This window comes from Chaetodon auriga, chromosome 19 (genome assembly GCF_051107435.1).
Source record: "Chaetodon auriga isolate fChaAug3 chromosome 19, fChaAug3.hap1, whole genome shotgun sequence".
Lineage (NCBI taxonomy): Eukaryota > Metazoa > Chordata > Actinopteri > Chaetodontiformes > Chaetodontidae > Chaetodon > Chaetodon auriga.
This window is the reverse complement of record NC_135092.1, coordinates 12558405-12581886: the sequence shown is the minus strand read 5'-3', so window position 1 is coordinate 12581886 and position 23482 is coordinate 12558405. Positions and strand designations below refer to the sequence as shown.

The 23482-nt window shown below is 42.1% G+C and overlaps 2 protein-coding genes across 2 annotated transcripts; both read right to left on the bottom strand.

The window, feature by feature from the left end:
- Window positions 1-36: 36 nt before the first annotated feature.
- Window positions 37-5915, bottom strand: LOC143337896 (prolactin-releasing peptide receptor-like). Its single transcript, XM_076757881.1, has 3 exons — window positions 5818-5915; window positions 3185-3659; window positions 37-2637 (listed from the first exon to the last, which is right to left on the bottom strand). Exons 2-3 carry the CDS (start codon window positions 3631-3633, stop codon window positions 2004-2006), a joined length of 1083 nt encoding a protein of 360 aa, XP_076613996.1. The 5' UTR covers window positions 3634-3659; window positions 5818-5915; the 3' UTR covers window positions 37-2003.
- A 10589-nt stretch (window positions 5916-16504) lies between these two features.
- On the bottom strand, window positions 16505-23480 carry anxa4 (annexin A4). Its single transcript, XM_076758505.1, has 13 exons — window positions 23329-23480; window positions 21993-22042; window positions 21064-21151; window positions 20388-20482; window positions 19436-19549; window positions 19067-19157; window positions 18416-18495; window positions 17951-18007; window positions 17772-17865; window positions 17435-17530; window positions 17268-17326; window positions 17045-17167; window positions 16505-16753 (listed from the first exon to the last, which is right to left on the bottom strand). The coding sequence occupies exons 2-13, from the start codon at window positions 21999-22001 to the stop codon at window positions 16697-16699; spliced, it is 963 nt and encodes a 320-aa protein (XP_076614620.1). The 5' UTR covers window positions 22002-22042; window positions 23329-23480; the 3' UTR covers window positions 16505-16696.
- Between the last annotated feature and the right edge of the window lie 2 nt (window positions 23481-23482).

Genomic DNA, 23482 nt, shown 5'->3' with positions numbered 1-23482 from the left:
CAGTCATGCAGTTACATTGATCTGAAGCAGAGAGGTCATTGGATCCCTGTAGTTTTATTCACCATTTCCCACAATGTATTGTTATTACAGGCTACAGATCAAATGATACCTTTTTTTTACCACAAATCATTTACATCATTTACAAGCAGTTCAGTGGTAAAAATCGGACAGAATGCACCGTATACAGTGCGCTCCCAAAATCCCAGAGTCCCTTCATGCAAGAAAATGGTGAAGGGAAAAGAGTGAAAATAAAGGCACACATGTCACATCCACACAGCAGCACTTCAAACTTGACTTTGTTAAGTTGTCACTGCTGCAGAGATAAATCTGTCTCCCGTCCACCTGCAGGAAGGAGATAAATGTGCATACAGAGAATACAGAACCGGTGACATGAAAGTAAGTAATGGAACCTGGAATGAAGCTGTGAAAACCTGGATTATTTCAGGACTGTAATTCAATGTAAACCAGTCTTGCACATTTTGTATAAAATCTCAAGAAGCAGAGAAACAAAATACAGCAGAGAACACAGAAAACAGCACAGAACCAAACACCACCACACCACACAGTATACAATGCTATCAGAAAGAGTTTGAATTATATGCTGCATATTCATCAAATATACAGACTTTATGGATATTAAAGCCCAGGGGAGCAAGTTCATTAATTCAATTTATTCCATAAGGCTCCAAGAAGCAGCACCACAGGAGGATTAGTTCTGACTGCAGTGACCCGGCGGAAACAACCACACCTGCAGTGAACATTTCCAAATACAATTTGAGCCGACAGTCTCATTTGATCTTCATATCCAATAGAGCTGCACTTTGTTCATCATGCATAACTCTTATCTAGCATTTTCTAGGTCATGTACGTTTTTAACCTCATTCATTTGTTAGAGGAAAGCTGACACCCTGAACCTGACTTTCTTTTATATTACAAGGTCATTGTCTTCTTCTTACAAAGACTGTAAAACAAAGATCATCATTCATTCATTCATTCATTCATTCATCAGCATATATACAATATACTACATTAAATATTTCAGATATGTAGGCGTTCATCTCTCCACAGTTTTCTCTCTGGTATATTCTGTCAACACTGAATCACAACCCTGATTCCAAAAACGTTGGGACGCTGTGTAAAACAAATAAAGCAGAATGTGATGATCAGCTGATCCTTTTTGACATATACTCAACTGACATCAGCACAAAGACGATATATTTAATGTTTGACCTCATCAGCTTCATTGTTTTTTGTAAATGTATCCTTTTTCTGAATTTGGAAAGTTCCAAAAACACCTGTTTGGAGCATTCCACAGGGAAACAGGTTCATTGGTAACAGGTGAGAGTATCGTGATTGGGTATGAAAAGCGAGGTTCACTACTTGTGAACACGATTGGATAAAGGATATTACTGCGCAGAACACTTTGAAACCGTTAATTGAATTCTGTTTCTATTTACATTTTACACAATGTCCCTACTGTTCTGGCTGGTAGTCCCTCTCCAGTGTTAGTCAGTCTGTCCATCTGTCTGTCCAACACTTCGACACATCTGCTGGCCGGGCTGCTTTTGGGTTGTGTCGTCATGACTTTCAGAGGATGATTCCAAAGACATACTGTACATGTTCTGACCCTCTTTAGATTTCAGTGACCTCTTGACTTTTCGCATTAAACTGCTGAAATAGGAAAGTTTCCCTCGAACCCTCTCTCAGTTATGAGCTTTCCTGTAATGGCAACCTCCAGTCAAATGATAACTTTTTACACATATCCATTGGCGAGATTGCAATAAAATTTGTGGATATTCATGGTACTCAGAGGATGAACATTCCTGATCGCATCAACCAACTGACTCTCCTCTGATTGCTTCCAAAGTTTCTACTATGCCTCAGACTCTGATGGGGAGATGACCTTAAATTGACTGAACTCCTCCTCAAAAGACTGACCTCTACTCACGAGGCCAACACATCATCATCATCATCAACAGCAAAGAATTCTCTTCACCAGGTAACTACAAGACCACGCTGGCAGCACAGTGGTTGGCAGGCACTCCAATGCGATGACGGCACTTGAACATCTTCCGTAACTCGGCGCGGAAGCGGTCGTGTAGCCACGCGTAGAGGAAGGGGTTACAACAGGATGAGCTCATGGCACACAGGTGGCACAGCAGCTGAATAAGTAAGAAGTAGCGCTTGTTAATGAGGTGAATGTCTATGTCTCGCAGCACGTTGAATACATGAATAGGAAGCCAACACACTGCAAAGGCAGACACCAAGAGCGCAACCAGGCGAAAGATCTTCCTCTTACGAGCTTGTTGAGCGCCTGCCTGGTCTTGTGTCCTGTGGCCTGGTGCGACACAGTTCCTCAGTTTGACTGTAATACAGAGATAAGACACAAAGACAGCTGACAATGGCAGGACGTACGTGACCAGCAGGGTGCTGTATGCATAAACACGCCTTTCCTTCTCTTGACCCAACCAGAATTCCTCACAGATGGTGAAGCCTTCATCTTTGAACTCTACGTGGTAGGTGTGGGTGACGGCTGGAGCTACAAGCCCACAGGACATCAGCCAGATGCCAGTGAGGACGGAGGCACAAGTCGCCACAGAGGTGCGCTTCTTCAGGGGGTGAACTGTCGCATAATATCTGCAATGAAGAGAGAGCAGTACTTTCTAATAGGGTACAAAATTCATGTACAATTACTGCCTGAGTAGTTATGATCCACGGTATTAATGCATGATTTCTCATGAAGTCCTGCAGCACAGTTTTAATAAAAGACACTTTTCACTTATGTGATTACTGAACAAATAAATGTTAAATTTGTTCATAGCTCACAGCTAGTTATGGTGCACAATCTCTTCTAATTTGGCTTTTCAAGACAAAACTGTGTAACAGTAATGATATTAATAATAGTGACCTTCACTCGCAGTATGGTACCTTTTATTGAGGATTAAATTCACTTTATGTGATTTGGCCTTTATATAATCAAGATCTTTAGCTTGATTTAGGTCTAAATCAGTTTTTCAAGAGATTCTTGGCCAAACTGGCAGCACAGTTGTGTTACACAAGCCATCAGAGACTCTTAACTGAGGAGGACGGACGGGCAGAAGGACGAAGGAGGGGAAAAGAATTGTTAAAGAATTCAAAGTGTCCTTTGAGATCTGAGCAGCAAAACTCCTGCAGATCCACCCACCTGTCCACAGCAATAGCAGTGAGTGTGAACACTGAAACATAGACTGTGACGGGTTGGATGAGGAACACCAGATAGCACATGGAGCGGCCAAAAACCCAACCACGTGGATTGAAGGCGTAGGCGAGAGTGAAAGGGACGCAAGTCACACACATGAGCATGTCAGAGAAGGCCAGGTTTCCGATGAAGAAGTTGGTGACATTGTGCATCTTGCGGGTTCTGCAGATGACATAGAGGAGCAGGTAATTCCCAAAGACGCCCACCGCCACAACCAGCACATAACAGGGGATGATGAGGGGCTTGAACGTCTGCAGCAGAGCCACATCTGCAAACTGGGAGCTGCGATGGGTGGAGTTGCTCTGTACCGCAACCTCATAAACGTGTCCATCTGTGTGGTCTCCTGACAGGGACGGCTGCGTGCTGCCAGCCAAGACACTGTGATTACCCTCCATGGCAGCAAAGTTCAATCTGTCAGCACCTGCAAAGTCCAAAATACAGTAACACAGATTTGCAGTTGTTATGACAAAACATTAACAACATTTCCAAAGGTCAAATGTCACTCAAATTAGTGTATTGAATCCAAGAATGCATGCAAAATTTAAACAAGGTTCAGATAAAAACAGGTCCTGACATTTACAAAACAGAATACCATTACTGAATGCTTTTACCGACAGCAGCACATTCTCCCATAAGAGGCAAAGAGCACACTATTAAAGGGTTTATAATCAGGAAAGCATTTAAATGTGAATAGCTGAGATGAGCACCACAGCATGCTGCATCCTCTCCTGCAATGTACATATAGAAAATGTCATATCTCAGGGTTTGTCTGCAGAGAACACAGAGTACTCTGTTCGTGCGAGTACAGATCAGCTGACTGTTTCTAGCACTTTGCAGCATCAGTAGAAAATTCTGCATGACTGAGGCGCTGGATTTTGGTGCATTTTGTCAGGCAGTGGAGGCTGTTTTACGTGCTGATTTTTAGTATCACAGTCACTTGTCAGATCAAGAATGAAGGAAAGTAACATTACAACACAGTATTCCCTTTGCCGTGAGCTTTTCTAAGCGCTACATCTGCAGATTCCCAAATTAAAAGTACAGAAACACCTTACAAAACGATACTTCTGCAGTGACAAGCTGTTTCGTGAAGCCCATAATTTAGAATTTTGCTCTTGAGTTTTGTGACAACTCATCTCGATGGTCATTAAGCTGTCAAACAGCTGTAGCGTGTGCTGGCTGGAGTCCATCAGGCAGCGGTGGTGGGGGTCCAATTCGGTTTTCCTATGTTTTGCACAGAATTTTATTTTCAATTTTTAGCCTTTTTCACCTGGACACATGGCATGATTTGCAACCGCAGCATCAAGAGTGACTGTTTGGCCTTTCCGTAGGCAGGTGTGTGTTGAAGATGGAACTCACACACAGCTGATTAGTGTGATTTGCTGTGACTAAAGGGGATCACAGGAGCTTTTGCCATATGAAATTGATTTCCGCTGCATTCAATGCAAAGGCTTATCACTGATAATATTAATATTCCTGAACAGGGAGGGAGAGAGATTTCACTGAAAAATATTCAAAGTACTCAGCATCTACTGTATGAACATATGCAGTACAGTAAGTACAGAATTCTGCTGTAAAGAAGAAAAAGGAAATTCATTATGCATTCAACACATGTCTTAAAGGACTTACGCATGCATGTAGAGAATATCCTCTCTTGATGCATAGTTATTAAAAGGATGGTAACTTTGCAGTGCTGCTGCTTAACAGTGCAAAAAATCTGTTTTACATCTGGTTCCAAAGATCGTGTCTGCAGAGATGAAACGCTCAGATATTCAACCTCATGAGCAAAAGAAGTACTTTTATCTCATGCTAAAACTTAGTTGCCGCAATGACCTTGAATATGACACATAGAGTATGAGCTCACAGCACGTGGCACAGTGCATACATATTAGCCTGAATGTTACAGGGTGGACAAACATAATAGAGCAACGAAACAATATTTTTCTCCCGGTTTTTATTCCTTTGGTGTAGTTTTGTTCATGGTCGCAGATTCTGTACCATCCTCAAACAAAACGAAAAAGCTTTTCAACATGTTTACCTCCTGCCCTATTATTTCCATAGTCCGTCTTTATTCTAGAAGTCTAGATATAGGCCGGTGGATTATAAAGTACAGTCTTACATAACAGGCTAACAGGGCTCTGGCACATAAGACTGTTAGCATATATTAATATTTCTCTCAAAGCACATTAAAACAGGAAACATGGGCATTTTTGAAATAGATGTGCAAATCCTGGGTATGCAAATCATTTCTTCCATTACATAATATGAGCCCCAACAATGCTGTCTGCATTGCGTGCATATGGGAAATCATGTAATTCATAAACAGTGTGACTTCTGATATGTGAATATTCTGCAGATTGACTTTTGAAGGAAGATAATGCAAAAAGTTATTGGAACTATCAAAAGTATTCATTACTTCATGACCCTACCAGTAATTCTATTCCCATTCTGCTCTGTTCAATTATTTTGTTCTGTCTTGGGTTAAAGATATTGAGATATTACTACCCTTTGACCCGAAGCATGCGACAAACAAATGAACAAACATACAAACAAATACATCTGAAAATCACCCAGTGACTTACCTGTGCGGGTGTTTCTCAGCGTAAAGATGAGTTGAGTGCGTATGAAGAGTGGACGCTCCTCGTGTGCTTCTCCACAGTGAATGAGCTGAGGCTGCTGCTGGTTTAGAGAGAGAGAGAGCAAGAGAGAGGGGGAGAGAGACGTCTGTGGAAATGACAGTAAGCCAATAAGATGGCAGAGACCCCTGACAGATTCATGTCTTTGCTGGATTTGATGATGGCATTTGATCTTGAGCTGATTGATTAGACCCCGTTGGATCTCAGGGTAGTGACAGTAACGGTGATTATTGATCTGTTCACAGGCATACACAGGACTCGCTGATGCATTGCCCTCTGATTTAACAACTTATTAAAGTGCCGTCAGTGCACTATTTTCAGAAATTGCGCGTTCATCATTGATTATGGACGGAGCTGATGGAAGAGGAATTTTTAATTATGTTTTGAAACAAGCTTTGAAGGATTGAAAAACACATTTTGAGCGAGTGCTTATTTTGATGATCCTGATCCTGCAAACTATCACAGTTTTGAGCTCTGGCCATTTGTCCTGTGATGTTTTTACTTGCTATTCATAGATTTAATAGATGCTCAGTTCAACATGTGCCACTTAGAACTAATTTTCGATAGAATTAAAATTTGGACCCCCTTTAATAATTGGATGAGGGTCTCTGTATCCCAAAAAAAAAGAAAAAACTTTGCAAGTGACACGAAGAGCATATGGAGCTTCTTGTTTTTAAAAACAGCTTTTAGAATGTTTCTCCATTTAGGGCATCATGTCCTAAACTCCCACCTAGACAAGTGAGCGCCTACAGTAATTCCACTGTCCACAAACCTCCTGCCCTGGATAAAAGGTTTTAAAGTGCACCGTGATTCACATTTACATGTTCTCTGGCTCCAAATGGCAGAGTGAGGCTGAGACATTTAATTTCTTTTGCTGAGTATACTAACAAAATGACCTTTTCATTGCAGACGGAGAATGAATGATGGAAGTCAGGCAGCAGTTATGTCACCGCTTCTTCCTTCCACATCCCATTAATTGGCATGGACTTTAAGTAAGAACCCCGCACAACGCAAGTCAGTCATTTCTGTTTTGCAGAGGCGAGCACAAGCTGGAAATTTGCTTGAGATGTCAGAAGCAGCCGAATCTGGCAGCCTTCAGAGGTAAAACACATATGAACAAAGCTTTCTGGAGGCAGCAAACCTCATCAACAGTGTGATGAAAAAGATGAGAGTGAAAACGAACAAGACAATAATATGCATCCACATACACAGGCAGGAAATTGGAGAGCACTATAGCTCGAAAGCATCCACATTTCATTTATGTTACATAAAGATAATGACAGCTTCGCTCTCTTTTGTATTGCCAAGTTATTGAATCAGTTATATGCTGGAAAGAGAAAAAGAAAGAGAATCAATTTAATCCTCAAGGACCAGAAGAAATCTATACACAGATGTAACATTATCACAGGTTTAGAGGACAGTGTTGTAGCTGTGCTTTGATTCAGAAAAGCATGCTTATGGCCTCAGAAAATGATAACATACACACAGAGGTAGCTGTAAAGAGGGAGCGTTTAAAGAACATGAGGTAAAGTGAGAATGCGGAGTGATCAGCAATCAATGAGCTGGCTGCCAGAGGCTCACTAGGCCCCATTATCGACAGTCAAGTGTATTTTAACAAAACTCAGGCCATGCAAGTGTATCTCAGAGTCTCACTTTGACTCTAACAAGTAAGGAACACTAATTATAGAAACTTCAACATTTTCATATAGTTTTGAAGTAAGTATAACAAACTGTATGTATACTCATGTCATACTTGTAAGAGCTGGTGAACATAGAGCAGCATTTAGCATGATGGCGAGATATATGGGGCCATTACTGTAGCAAAACTATTCACAACTGTGTCAAAGAGTCCCTAAATGTGTAATGAGATTAGTGAATGTGCACAGAAGTCTGCAAAAGTGTATTCAGAGTCCTTGTGTGCATAATGAGATTTGTACATTTGTAAAAAGACAGAAAAAAAAAAAACAACTCCAAATCTGCAGGTGTATTGAGATGTGTGTAAATGTGTAGACAAACCTGTAAATGCGACCACAGGTCAGTGAATGTAGACAAGTTGACTTCTGCCATGACTGAGATTTCGAAATGTGTGTGGAGATTTGTGTGTGCCTCAGGTGCTATACAGCCTGCACACCAGCAGTCAGCGGTAGTGTCCATGACACACATGGAGATACAGTTACACAACTCTACACACACACTGGTGAATAGTTTTGTTACAGTAACGAGGCTCCATACAGATACTTCGCTAAGAGCTGGTGAAGCCCAAACACAGAGCTGAAAGAGAGCGAATACTGGACTTGAGCTCTCCAGGTGGCCATAAACACAACGTTTGTCTATCAGATGTGCAGATAGGCAATCGTTTATTAATGAAGTCATCAGTTACAACTGATAAACCCTTTGTGTATGTCCTATACAGTGGTAGAGAAAACCACATGAGGAGACTGTGCAAGACGAGCAGTTCGGGAAAATGTCTAATCACGACGTCGCTTCACTGAAAAGGAAGTTCAAGAGGAACTCACATTACCAGCATGAACGTGCAGCAGCTCTGCTCACTTTCTTTGATGCACGAGGTCTCCGCCCTGAAGGAGTCTGACAGGATTTTGATGAAGCCTGAAACCACCAGAAAAAGAGAGTTGTTAATTTAACACCCAAGTCACACAGGTTGTGATGTGGAGTGACTCTGTAATGAGTATTGAGGTCAATTTTTACTGAAGCACTCACCGGGTGAAGGTATCAGTGTTGTCCATAAACTGTATAAAACATGTAGGGCTAGAGATGGAAGAGAAGTAGCCTGATGTGACCGTGTGCTTCACCTCAGCTCAACGTTTAAAGGAGCTGCTAAGCATAACTGCCCACAGCAAATGAGGGGCACAGAAAACACACTTTTACAGAATCTTGAAATCCTCTTGTCAGCCCAGAGCGGCACTGTCGGCTTATGGAGGAAAGGAGATAAAACCAAAACGTGCAGAGAAAGTCACGGCAGGTGCGCATTCTGGGAACAGACACGATGGACATCTGCAGTATGTCAACAAGACGCATGATTTGCATGAAACACCACAAAGTGAGTGCGGTGATCACTGCCACTCCAACAGCCCATATCAGCCTGTTAGCGCTCTGCAGCAGTGAGTTTGAAGCGCTGCTAATGAACGCACATTTTAACACTGCAGGAAGCTGTTTGAACTTTACACCAAAGCAGATCTCTCAGGAACTTCTCAACAAGATCTTGCTGATCAGCATGTTGCTTTGTTCATATGAGCAAATCTCCTCCGGGACAAAGATCTCGTTGCTGTGTCCCCTGAGGTGTAGAATCACGCTTTTATCTGACACACGACACTCTCGAGCTCCTTCCTCAACACATGTAGATGAATTATCATTATTCTGCCACCTGAAGTATTCACAGGGTCCAATCTCTGCTGGGACACAAATGTAAACAAGCACAGTACGTGACTTGTCAAAGAGATGGACCCAAGAATACAAATGACAAACACCAAATCTCAAAAGAAAAAAATCTATTTTCTCATTTGCCGCAGGTGGTATCTTGTGGACACCCATACAAAGTTCAGTTTACATACCACAAGAAGTTCTATTCTGTAACAGGCAGCAGTTTTCAAGGAAAAACTCTCAAAAAAACCCACTGAACATGACCTGCCCAGCAGCAAACAGTGGTTAGCAATTAGCTTGTGAACATAGTGTAGTATTGAGCAGCCAAAGATCCAGATCTTTCCCTCAGGAGTGGGCAGAAAGAAGATATAAAAGGAGAGTTATCAAATATTGGAGGCTTGAATTTTTCATAGACAGTCTGGGTTTCAAACTGAAGATGTGGAATTTTAAAGATGTGATGTTTTTTCTTGGGAAATGTATGATCCAGTGTTTGTAGCTTTTTAAACTCCAGCAGGTTTTATTTCCCAATGCTGTTTGTTCTAATCACAGACAACAGGTGGCCCTGGCAGTGGTTCCTGAGGTGTTTGTTGAGGGTTTTATGTATCCATGTCTGAGATATCTTCCTCAGTACAACCTCAGTGTTCACTGAAACATGCAATGCCACTGCGTCCATTAGTCGTGATAATCCTCACAGTTTTCAGTGGGTCTCTTTCTTTGATAGACACTTGAGTTAAGTGAGGCAATGTGTTTGGCATTGAAGCAAGTCCCCTGTCTTTCACATGCATTTTGAATGAAGATAAAGGTTTGTGCTGACTACAGATCAGTATGTCAGTAAGTAGCGTGTGTGTGTGTGTGTGTGTGTTTGGTGTGTGAAGTGTTTGTGTCACCTTCACGCTGATGGACGTGTCTACTGTCGGGCTCTGTCTTTGAATATCAGTGTGTCCCAGCAGCTGTTGTGGGATTTAGATCCAGTCTTTCTCTTTCATGCTCTTGTAGTCTGCACACCGGCTGATTACAAGATCTGTCTTCAAATTCATGATGATGCAAATACAGCAGCAGCAGTTGAGGTTTTCATTTCATTGTATCCAACTTCATAAAAACAGCTTTGGCCTTCCCGTGCGGCTTGTCCTCTAGAGCCTGTTCCATATTAATGGGATGCTATCCTGTGCCCATCAGTCAGTCAGTCAGTTACTGAACGGCCCTCCAGGGGGTGACATCTAACCCTGGAATGTCTTTCTCTCAGCCTCCAGTTCATCCTTTCATCCTTCCAACTTATCGTTCACCTGTGGAAATGGAATTTTTTTACAGCCTGTTTTCTGTGTTGCCTGTGGGTCACACCCATCGCCTCCAATTGGACCATCTTAAAAGATGATTGCCAACTTCAATCAATGATCAAATATGCACTAAATACTGATTACAAGGCGAGTCAAGTTATGAGAACTGAATATGAATACTGAAGAATACAGTGAGTATCTGGAAAGATATCATTATTCTACAAATGAAAGTTTGATCTGAGCCACAGACAGGAGCTCATTTACATATAAAGAGCCACAGTTTCAAAGAAAAGACATCCAATAATAGTGGCTGTCAAAAGATTCTGTATCTCTAATCACCATGCATTGTAAATTCCCATCTGCCATCTTGGTTTTCTTTGCACAGGGAACTCCCCTCCACCTGCCCGTGTCGCTGTTACTGCATTTTGCAAATGCTTAATCTCTCAGTAGTCAAACACGATGAGCGTTTTGTTTGGTTGTTTGTGTAAATCATGAGATAAATGGTTGCTGCTACAGGCCTAAATGTGGTCCTCAGACATATTATCTGTATTTACACAATGCAGATAAGATGTTTTTGTATCCAAACACTGTATGATTGTCTCTTATGTATTCTGGAGATGCTGATTAGCTGAGAAAAATGTTGGGATCAGCAGCCTGCCTCCCCTTTTCCTATGTTGTCTGTCAGTCAGTCAGTCAGTCAGTCAGTCAGTCTGTCTGTCTGTCTGTCAGTCAGTCAGTCAGTCAGTCACGCAGGTCACACCGACAGAATTGGCTCCACTTGTCTTCCCCTCCTCATCACCTGAGAACACCTGAGACGCATCAGCCAATTATCCACCTGCTCTCCAGTATTTAAACCCCGGCTCTGCACCCAGTCTGCATTGAATCAATCTTCCTGTCTGTTTGCAGCCTTTTGTGTCTCAGCTTGAAAAAACATCACAGAAATTATTCACTAAGGCAAAATATTAAGGGGTTGTTATGAATTAGCTCAAGCCCATTCAAGGACATACGATCAGGCTGCAGTATTAGATCAATATGCAGGAGAAAGACACTCAATGATGCAGCATATGGGATTGATCACATTTCAGCTGACATAAAACCATCAACTCCAGAGACAAAAGACATAAATTATCTCACTACACTCACAGTATGTATAATTTATTACAAGCATCCTCATTTTCATCCATATCAGGAGCTCAGCGTGGCCGCTTTGATGAGGTGACCATACTGTGTGTGCTCTCAGCGAGACATGTAGACGTCAAAATAAACTGTGAAGGAGGGGAAAAAGTTGCACTTACGATGGATTTTTTTTTTTTTACACCTGTTTTTCACACAGCTGAAGCCTGTAAGAGGGATAGAAAATGAGTTTCAGGACCATCTGTCTCAGAATTATAGATGTTTAATTTTCCATTTTTCTGAGCACTTTAAGGTGATAAAGGTCCGCCTTGAGGTGAAGCTGAAACAAGGATGAAATATCAGTTTAGCTTAATTTATGATATTGTTAAAGCTCCAATTCAGGGTCAAAACTCAGCTTGACCTAAAATACATGCAAAGTTGTTAAAGAAATTAGATGTGCAGCTTATAATGATGAACCTGCATCTTTGATGAACCTGCAGCATCTTTCAGCTTAACGTTTTGGTTTTATGGCCCATGACTTCGGGCGTTTTGGTTCACCCTCACTGCTCCGGAACCGTTTTCAGCCACATTTCAGCAAAAGAGCTCTAACGTCACCAACAACATACTCGCTTGTGCTAAAATCATTGTTGTCAGTGTTTATATTATTTATGCTGCTTTCAAGTGAACAAATAAATAAATAAATAATCAAATACCGTGGGTTTAAATTTTTAAAAGGCAGCCTAGCTCTCAAACTGGAGATGTGGGATTTGAAAGATGAGGGGTTTTATCAGCAGGGTCTAATAAATATGCTTTTGAGTTGTATTATGGGAAATGTACGGCCCAGCAGTTCTGGAGCTCGACCCACACTGGAAATTAAAAAGTCATGCTGTCTCAGCCTCTGAGGGATCAATTGTTTTTTGAAAAAAGAAATATATGAATCTGTCCCCCCAGTGTACAGCAGAATATATGCATATCCTCCTTTTTTGTGAATCCTGTCATGGATCTGTCCTTTGTAACGGGCTCTTTATTTATTTAATTCGGAAAGAAAACATGAGCGTGTGGGACTGTGAACGTGCAAATATTACTCAGTTGCTTACATGTAACTTCGCATAAACTGAGCTTGTACAGTTGAAAATGATCAAATTAGTGATGGCTGAATTCCATTTAGCTGCTTCATTCTCAGGGTCCTGGTATTGTGCATGCTGTCACACCGTCATGACTTACTGGGACACTTGAATAGAACGGAGCCATCGTTAATGTGATCAGTGACATCTGTGCTTTTCCCACTATGACAAATCAACGTTTTCGTATTTTCCTTTGCGTTGATAAATTCACAGAAAAAGCCAGCACGACTGTCTGAATATTAAATGTGACTGACTGCACTTCAAAAATGCAGCATTTTAGAGTAAAAACCTTCCGTGCTACACGATAGAACTTTAAAATTCTCCGACACAAGCAGCTCTGCGGTGCTATTCACACCAACCCCGGAGATTTATGAAGTTGAATATTTTATTTTGTTTCCGCAAGCAGAATCCTAGATCACACATGGAAAACACATTACAAATTCAGCTTCTGTATGTGCCGAACACAGAGGGGAATATATGCGGCCAAGCTAGTGATCCGGCCCCAAGTAAAATACAAAGACTCGCCCAAGGTTTTGCAGCATTGCTCACTTTTTGATCAGAAATTCAAATGTGATGAACAGAAACAGCGCTGTGTGAAAATTGGCTTGTTCCACAGGTTGAAAAAGTGTCCAATTAACATCAGTCAACTGCAGGAAAGTTTGTCATTGTTTGCGAGCGCCAAGAGTGTTGAAACAACCAAGGAGAGCCGTAAATTCTCAGTGATTCAATGTCCTCAACGGGTCTAGTTGATATGCAGGAAACACCTTCACCCTCCCCTCTATTTAATTAGCAAATTCAGAGGTGCAACTGCACTCTGACCATGTTTCATTTCATTCCATATCCTGCAAGTTATGCAGTTACATGATGTGATCATCATTAATGTTATCATTAACACATGTGCCTTTCTTAAAATGTCATAGTGTCTGCTCTGAAAAAGGCCAATTAGAATGAGTCTATTCAGTCAACCTCAGTTTAGTGGCAGCTCTTAATTGCTCCAGGCGCTCTTCATCTTTTCACTTTTCACCCTCTGCTGATTTTATGCCATCTCATTATCAGTTCTTCAGCCTTAACTTGCAGGATCTTGGTGCTGTGATGGACACTACAGGACAGTCGTCATAGGTTTTTTTTTCTTAAAAACTCCTATTTACATCCCAAAATGCAACATTTCCTCGTCACATGGCTGACATGTCAAGTCAGAGTTTGATGCGTGTCTGTTTACACACGTCGGACATCATGTACTTTCTGCAGATATGCACCTTGAACACAACACAGCAGGCTTATTTCCCTGGCTCTGTTGTTGATGCTGCTGATTTTCTTCTCCATGTTTTTCATAATCACCGGATCTGAAGGTGAATGTGAGCCAAGGACAGCTGCTTGTCAATGGCTTTGAGTTTCATTATTTGCTTCCTCTGTGTCCAGCAGCAGTCGGTGCTTTAGTCTGCTTTAGTGATTTACCTGAGTCCAGATTTTGATAAGATAATAATGAGTCATTTGTTTAATGCTGAGGCTAAGTGGAGCGCACTGAGGTGTTTCAAATAATTTGTCTAGACTTTTTAAAGGAAGAATATGTGGCAGATCTGCTGATCTGGATTGCATTAGGTTGTATAGATAGGAGGCAATTTGAGGAGGCATGCCATCCCCCCTCTCCATCCCCCAGTAGCAGAGGTATTTTATCATACCAACACATTTGGAGGCTCTCTTTACTGTAACTAGACTGGTCTACAGCCACGTGAGGCCTTTTTTGGGGGGTGTTTTGAACTAAAAGCTAACACTTCTTAGTTAAGCTAACATTTGCTTAGCAGCATGAACATTTGATATTTTACTCACAAGTTCCAATCTCACAGTGACGCTCGAGGGAAAGTCAGGGGATCATCTATTTGACTAAGTGGGACAAATATTAGATTCACTTCTTTTTGCACTCAAACAGGATCAGACATTATGATTAAAAGCGTGATAATGGAATGAAGTTTTGTAAAATTCAATTCTAGTTTGGTACCATTTCATCTTTTTTTGGGGGGGGGGGGGGGCTTTCACTTCCAGTTTGTCTGTTTAATTGAAGCCTCTTGCTGCAGGCTGATTTTTTTTTTCTTTTAACTTTCAAAACATTTCCTCACTTCCTCCTCGAGCTAACACTCAAGCTGTCGAGCTGTAAGTGACTTGACTGTGAACAACAGCGGCAGTCCTTACTTTTCCTTCACTCTTTGTTTTCATGATGTTAATGGTCTGTTATGTTTCGTCTTACCACCTACATGTCAGCAGGCCTGAGTGTACCTGAAGCATCAGGACGTGTTGTCCGCTGTCTTCCTGCATTTTACTTCCGTTGCCATGGTGATGTTTGCAATATTGTGTTCTCTCCGTTGTTGGGGGTTGTTAAGGGATATTCATGAAGCTGAGAGAGTGGATATGAACAGCTTCCGTGTGACCTTATGTTGAGGTCCTTGTTTGTGCAGACATACAAACACTCGACCATCTTGGCTGAAAAGAAACATTCCTTAATTTTAAGTGCTTCCTTGCATAAAATCGTTTTTATGGTACACAGTGAAACAAACAAATCCTCTCTGCGTCTCATGAATAGACTTTACGCTGTGGGTTCAAATATATAGGTACTTGTAAAATGTTTTTATACTAAACAAAAAAAAAGCAGTTCTTAAAAAAGAAAAATGGCTGAAAGCTTTTTAGTTTAATCACATACCATTCTGCTATTATAATGTAAAATATTTAAATATTTGCAAGACAGCGGGACATAAAGGGACAAATACCTTGTGCAAAATACACGTACCACTGAGACAATGTTTTAAAACTCAACGGGAGCCTTCCTGGAGCCTGGATAGACGACACATTTGCCTTGAAAACCTCTGAACACTCTGAAATGACTAAATGAGGCTTTCACCAGATGGCCACAGAGGGTGGCAGCCCCTCAGAGAAAGACATAAATGGATGCAGTCGTTCAGCTGTCTAATATGGTGCTCGATGAACATTAAGTCTGAGGAGGTTTTGGTGATTTTTTTTTTTTTTTTTCCTTCCTCCTGTTTGCATCACACAGAGATGTGAGCCTGCAGCGGCAATTGTTTTGCTGTAAGGACAGAACTGCTTCTCTATAAAAGTCTGTGAACAGCACACGAGCGTTGCAGTGAGAGAAGAGCCTGGCTTGCATTGTCCTTGGACAGTGGAAGGACATTCTATATACTCTACAGCCTCTTCAACCGAGAAATACTGCAGATGAGTCATCTTTTGCAGCTCAATGGAAAAGCGGGACATTGAGGGCTTCACTATTCAAAAACAGTGTGCTGATAGATCCTCCTGCCCTGCTGAGCTCCCAGCTGCCTCAAATCAAACTTCATGGAGAGTTACTTTGGTTCCACCTGGTGGACACCTTCAGTACAACCACTGCACGTTATTGCTCTGAGATAGTGCTGTAAGTTTGCATGAGCTATGGGACATCCTCCTTAACTTGATTAGAGCGCACTTTACTGCCTCCCAAATCAAGCTAGCAGCCCGTTAATGTAATTGAGTCAAATGACAAATGGCTGACTCAGCAAATGAGGAATCGCGACCAATTAAACAAATGGACTTCACTGGCCGGACAATGATGAAAATGTTGTGCTGTGACAACACCCAGAGGTGGAAGCCAATAACATTCATCTTTTGTGCCATTAAAGATGTGAGAAGCATATATCTCCGTCTCTAACCAATACCATTAATTAATCCTTAACGCAGGATCAATAACAGAAACACAGACGTGTGTAAAAGGTCACCGGTCTTTGGTTTAATTGGTACTACAGTACAAACAGTAAAACAAGGCACTGTGGTCAATCAGTGAAATGTGAAGGCCATGGAAGAAGAAACAGGTTAGAGACAGTAAGTCATCAACACAGAAAAGCTCATCATGTGGTCTGCAGAATGAAGACGGAGCTGCATGACGTTCTGACGCTCCTTTCACTCGCCTCCACACAGGTCCAGCAGGATTTTGCGGTAGTCACCAGACGTGTCTCCCTGCACAATAAGAGAGCGATCAGTGAGATGTCAAAGGACCGCTGCAGGGAACCACTGCGATCACCCTCAAACTGATAAACACTGATTATGCAGACAATACCACTTGTGATGTTAGCTCATTCAATTAAATGAAAGCGGTGATAAATTTAAGTCTCATTACAGTTCGAAGCTACATGAAGGCGTAACATAAATTTAGAAACCCTGTTGTTATTATTATAATATCACAGCTGATGTATTGCAAAGCTTTTGCTGACTGCAGTTTTTCCCTGCCTGTACTTTGTAGTGCCTCACCTTGATGAAGGAGTACAGAGTCTTGCCATACATCTTCAGGAACTGCTCCTTGATGTCCAACATGTCAATCTCCGCCCTGGCAACCATTATTCTGACGAGGACACTATCTGTGGTGCCCAGCCCCTGATAAGAGAGCGAGACTTTACTCTGCCTGTTCTTACCACATACAGTCCAATAACAACAGTCTGCCCTTCTTACTCCATTACAGCCATGAAGTATTTACCTTCATTGATTTGTATAGTCGCTCAGCAAAGAACGCTGGCTTGTTCCTTATGCATTTCACTGGAAAGCAAAAACAAATGGCAGCACATGAGGTCCAACATGAATACACTGCACTGAACGTCCCACAGACCACTTGGTAAACCAGCAACAAATACTAAAGTGACAGACCTATGGCCAGAAAGACGTCCTCCAGACAACCAGACATCTCCCTCTTGATGCTCTCCTCGATGTCTCTTCCAGAAATCTTCTGATACTCCTCGAACACTGACGGAAGAAAAACAATTAGATTAATGACACCGACTCCACACGCGACACTATGTGAATGAAGATGAAAGAGAATCCACAAAAGAATGAGAGTTGACTGGGCTTCAGTAAAAACCCCAGATTCTACGACAACACTTCAGTGGCTTATTTAAGACAAGGAAGGACATTCATGTGGAACGTCACACTAATGAAGAGAAGGGTCTGAAGTCTGCGCACTGGAACATGATGTTTGTTAGAATACCTCGCAGCAGATGGTTTCGGTTCCTCACACAGAGCACCGTGAGGAACTTAACCTCGTCCGTGCCCCATCGAGCCTCACCAGCCTCAAAGATTTCCTACAATCAAACATTACAAAAACTTCATAAGTTCACAGTCGTAACTGAAACATGTGTTTTCATCTAAGAGAAGCTGAACTCTCGCCTTAGCGTCTTTAACAGCCTGGGCCTCGTCCACTTTGTCGCTTTCATCCCGGCCAGCCTGCAGTGCAGAAATCACAGAATAAGAGAAGTAAGTGAAAGATTCACGAGATTGGGGACATCAAAAAAACGTTTTTACGATGCAGAAGTGACAATAGCTTCCTGTTCCTAAACAAACATTTCTTGAAAGTTTTCACCTCAACTTCCTCCTGACATTTATGGACCTGAGGGTCCAAAAGAATTTCAAAACACTTAAATTCTGACAAATAAAAAGGAAACTGATTTTATGAAATGCTGAAGTTTTCCACGGACATACAATCCAGTGAATATTTAGACTTTCTTTACGTGATCTGCATTTTCTAATCTCACTGAATTCTAATTAAAACTGTATATGAACTATAGCAATGCGCCATTAAAAACATTCACGTTAGTCCAAGCGAGGAGAGCTTGTGCGCTAATGTTTGCTCACCGTGAGTAAAGAGACCAAAACCCTCTGAAACATTCCAGATGTGTCCCCACACACAGCGTCTTCCAAGGACTTTCCATATTCTGCCATGAAAAACAAAATCAAGGAATTAAAACAGAACATGTGTAAATAATACCTGCAGATTTTTGGCCACAATGTTGAATATTAATATCACAAAGAAACGGGAACAAAAAGGGGTTATGAGCCATACTTTCTATCAGACTAAAAAAAAAGAGGTTTGGGGAGGAAACATTAACAGCTGAATACATATTCATTAATATTCATTGTGTTGTGATCTAAATTCACCAACTGTGCTGGTATAATTGGTACAACATGTAGCAGTAAGTGATACCACCGAGCGCTACACCATAACAATTTATTTATATGTCCTGTAAGACAAATCTCTTTAGAAAAGCACTTGGAAAATGCTTTGCGACTTCGGTCATCGCAACCACAGAAGAACAAATAAGCGAACAATAAACTGCCACACAGACAGCAGAAATGCTTTGATGAATGATTTATGACATGCAGCGTTTTCTAATAATGGAGGTCATTGCATGTCCAAACAAAGAACCTCGGCTCAGTCTCTAATGGACAATATCAAATGTCATGACCTGATGTCAGAGATTCCATTCGTAGAGGGACCACACTTACCTTTCTTGTAGAAAGCAGTGATGGTTTGTATTTCAGCGTTTGACCTTGAAGCCAGAATATCGATGAGACACGCCTCTTCTGTTCCGGCCCCCTGTGATGAATGGATGTGTGTTAAACAAAAAAGATAGGAAGACACTGAATGCGCGGGATAAGTTTACGAACTAAAGGAGACGTAGTTTAAGGGATGAATTTGGCAACGTCCTGCTTTGGTATTGTCAACAAATCCCATAAAAAAGAACAGCGTGTTAGTCTGGAGATCAAATCACGGTCACAAGGGCATGAATTCATTGCTGGTTTTGGTCTTTTTGTGGTCTAGAGGTTGCTAGACTTGTCCCGCAAAGACAAAGCAAGTAAATGAGAAACTCTGACCTTCATTGCTGTCCTCAGCTCGTAGGCATCGTACACAGGGGCCAGCATCAGCAGACCTAGAACAACGCTCCTGAAGTTGCCACTCAGCTCTGAGGACAGCTCATCAGCCAGGTCCTGCAGGAGGACAGGAACAGACGGATTAATAAGAAGTACAGCCCATCTTTGACGTTAAAAAGCAAAGCTTTATGTTTGGGTCTTGTGCTGCCAGCGTGGACATGAGACTTGACTTCACACATTCCACTCTTCCTTGCTTCGTCTCCACTAGAGGGTGTGGTTTCTGGGCCCGGTTCTGCAAGCTGTTCCACACAACTCGCCTGTGTGACCGCATGTGGGCGTCGCCACGTGCATCATGACTCACTCTTTCTGCCTGCGAGGATTCCACTTGCAGGCTCTGCTCGTCCTGCAGCTCCGTCAGAGGGACGCTCCGATAACTTTATTGACATCTTAGCGGGCACAGCGCAGGGGGCTGGGTATGATCTCATAGTGTCAACATCATTAACTTCTCTTTTAGTTAATATATTGATCCACGTAAACGTGAAACAAAGAAACAGTCAGTGAAGTACACCTATGTGGGTTCAATGTACACTTTTTTATGGAGGGGAACATTCCCCTTTCCTGCAGACCACAGGGTCCTCTCTGTCCTGCTGTTTGAGAACAGGTGGGATTAATTTCCTCTTTACAGTTAATGTTTAACCTGCACACAACGAGCACTCAGTTAGTGCAGCTAAACCCCACCTTAGGTGAAAAAACCATGAGAGACACAGTGGAATAAGAAGCCAAGAGATGACACATCCACTGCTGCTGCCAACAGCCTACATCGAGGCTCTCCTCCAAATTTTCTGGCGCTCGTTTCTTTGCTTCCTGTGCTTCACGCGTGTTGATTTATGATGCAAAACACACTTTCATTCACTCTGTTTGCTGCCTGTGAGTACAGCTCAGTCTGAACTCTCACCTTCCCCACTGCTTGTTTGTAGGCCTCCTTGATACGCTGCCTCTGGGCAATAGTGCGGTGTGCAAGGACCTCAATGATAGCTGCCTCATTGGTGCCTGCAAGAAATAATACAATTTAGAATCATGTCACCTTAATCAATATTAATGTAAAATATCTGAAATTGTAAGGATCATGCATTCCTATTCTTGGAGCTTAATTTAAGAGCGAGGTCGATGAATAGGACATGGAGTCATGCACCGGCACTGCAGCCCTGGAGATGATCCTAACACACAGTTGTTTTGTTGGCAGCGGCACAGAAACCATCTGTTTGCAATACAGCTCAAACTTGAGTCAGGGGAAGATGATTATGCGAGCAAACGGTAACAGCATCAACATTCCACGCCATGAATGTGCTGATGGTGACAGAAATGTGACTGTTACATACAAGATTAAGTCCCACTTCCATGTCAGGAGAGGAGAGGAAGCTTGAGAGGGGAGGAAAATATGAAAAACGATAACTGACAACGCAGGCGCTGAGCAACAGCGAGTTTAGCTTCCAAACTTTCCTGGAGAGGAAAGAATACCAAAGGAAAGAATAATTACATTTCTTCCCTCTCGGAGGCCTGGTCTTAATGACACGGTTCAATATATCCTCAGCTAATGATGGCTTACGGACGACAGAGGCTGGATCACTCACCGGCTCCCTTCATGGCTTCTCTGAGCTTCTGAGCATCTTTCTCTGGGTCAAAACCTGCCGCCTCAGTCACTGTTCCACGGTTTCCAATCTGATCAGACGTAATGACATTACAACAATTTATCTATTACTGTGCAGAATGATGTTCGTGCAGTTGAGTTCAAGGTGTGCACATATGAGCATGACTTTGAGACAAAGCCAATCATGCCTTTAAAAAGAAAAAAACAGTTTGAAGGAGAGATTTGAACCTGCGGGCACACACGCTGACAATGGACTATGAAAATGAACAATATTTGCATATTCATAGTAAGTGGCTTTTTCAGTGAGAAATTCAAAGCAGTTGAATGAACTTTTTTTTGTAAAAAATATATCCGGCTGATTATTATTCAAAGCAGAGTAGTTTATATGTCAAAAAACACATCTGGAGGGGACATTTAAAGGCTGAATAACATCCATGATACTAACACAGTGCTAGTGTGCTACACAGCACATTCACTGAAAACTTTCTTCACCTGTTATGAGAGACATTTTTACAAATTTAGCTGAAATCAGTATCACAGTGACCAAAATGATGTTTTACAGAATATTTCATTATGACTTTTTGCATTAATTAAACGGGCTAAAGCACTGACAAATGCATTGAACTGCAAGCTAGTGACACATTTAAATATTAATATGTGTCCTGTTGTAACCGTATCAATGTTTCCTATAAAATAAACGTGACAATGGACCAAAGAGTTAACTTTTATTACCTGCTGCAGAAGCAATTGTGCATCCCGACAGCACCATATAGTCACAATATTCAAAACCAAGCACAACAAGACAGCAGAGCTTCTACCGGTGATGCAAATAAATGGAAATGTTATCGATTACGTGAGTGTTGAATCCTGTCGCTGCGCACAGGAGGGACACCAGCTATGGGGTGGACTTACCGCTGCCATTGTAGGAAGAGTGTGGATTTCCAAAAGGAAGGTGCAGAAAGCTGCAAAAGAACAAATAAATAATGATAGCTTGTTAATTGCACACAGAGAAATGAACCGCAGCATCGGGTTAAGGGGCAGTAAACGTCCTCAGTTTTGAGCGTGACCCTCATTAACCTCCGATCAATATTGCATGCAGTTCATCATCTCAGAGAGGGTTTCTGTCACACACATCTGGTAGTGGGCTCTCTTGTGTCCCACGTCAGTGCCGGCATTCCCAGGAGCTAATCTCATTAAGACAGTGTTTGTTTAGACACACCTGTAATTACTCCACTGAGAGCTGGGCTTCTCCAACCAGCAGGGCTCAACTTACCCACAGACACAGTCATCATATATCTGTCAAAATTCATTTAGTTAAACAGTTGCCTTGAAGAGAGCGTCCACAGCACAGATGTTAATACACAGACAATTCTTCCCTCCATTTTAACTCAATGAAAGTTTAGATTATTTCATCAAACAGAACTCGCCGTCCTGGAGTTTGACAGTGGAGACATTTTGCTCATCAAACCTCGTGACCTGAACTCTGTGTAGGTCAACAGCCACACCTGAGGGATTTGTGATGTAAACACAGGGCAGATGGCTCCTGCACACACCTGACACCATGCGTATGGACCACAGACCATTCATAAAGACAAAGTGGATCCTGTTACTGAAGTGCAAGATGTGTAAATACTTTGAAATCCTCCTCTGAACAAATGAATAAACAGCTGTTTTTTCCTCAGGTAAACAGCTCCATGTATTCACCATAGCAGCCCCAACACGATGTATCTACATCATGTTTGTGTTTATTGTGTATTGCATCGCTTGAAGGTCATTTAAATGACGATGTTAAACTTACACCTGGTTCCCTGAATGCAACTTTTTATTGGACTGTAATTCTCAAATGCATTATTTCAGTTTCTTCTTTTTGAAAGCAAGTGATTGGATAATAACACTGTAACGTCAGCAAGTTCCGTGGAAGTTGAGCAATAGCAGGAGAGGTTATTCCTCCGTACGTTAAAAAGACTTTACACAATGTTCCCAGAGTTGTTACTGAAACTGAAAACTTCCCTCGAAGCCGAACAAACTGACACTACAATGTTCAGGACAGCGTGAATGACAAGCAAAGAAGAAGTCGTTTCCAGAGTGATTCAGGAAACAGAGCTGGGTAACAGTTAACTTGGCTTTAAGTTAGCGGTCACACCCTGCAGACAGAGGAGCAACCGCCTCTGCTTGAGCTGCGCTGTCAACTCAGATACCGCAAAACACCCCCAAACCACCAAGGAGCGACCCCCGAACTCCGCCTTACCTGTCCGGGAGACGGTGTTCTCAGCGTGAAGCCCGACGAGAGGGAGAAGCGTCACCGTTTCAGGAAACTAAAGCTTTATACTGAACAGCTGCTTTCACGTCCCACCCACCGGGATGCAAATATTAACAGGGTCCTCCCTTCGCGCGCCCGCTCG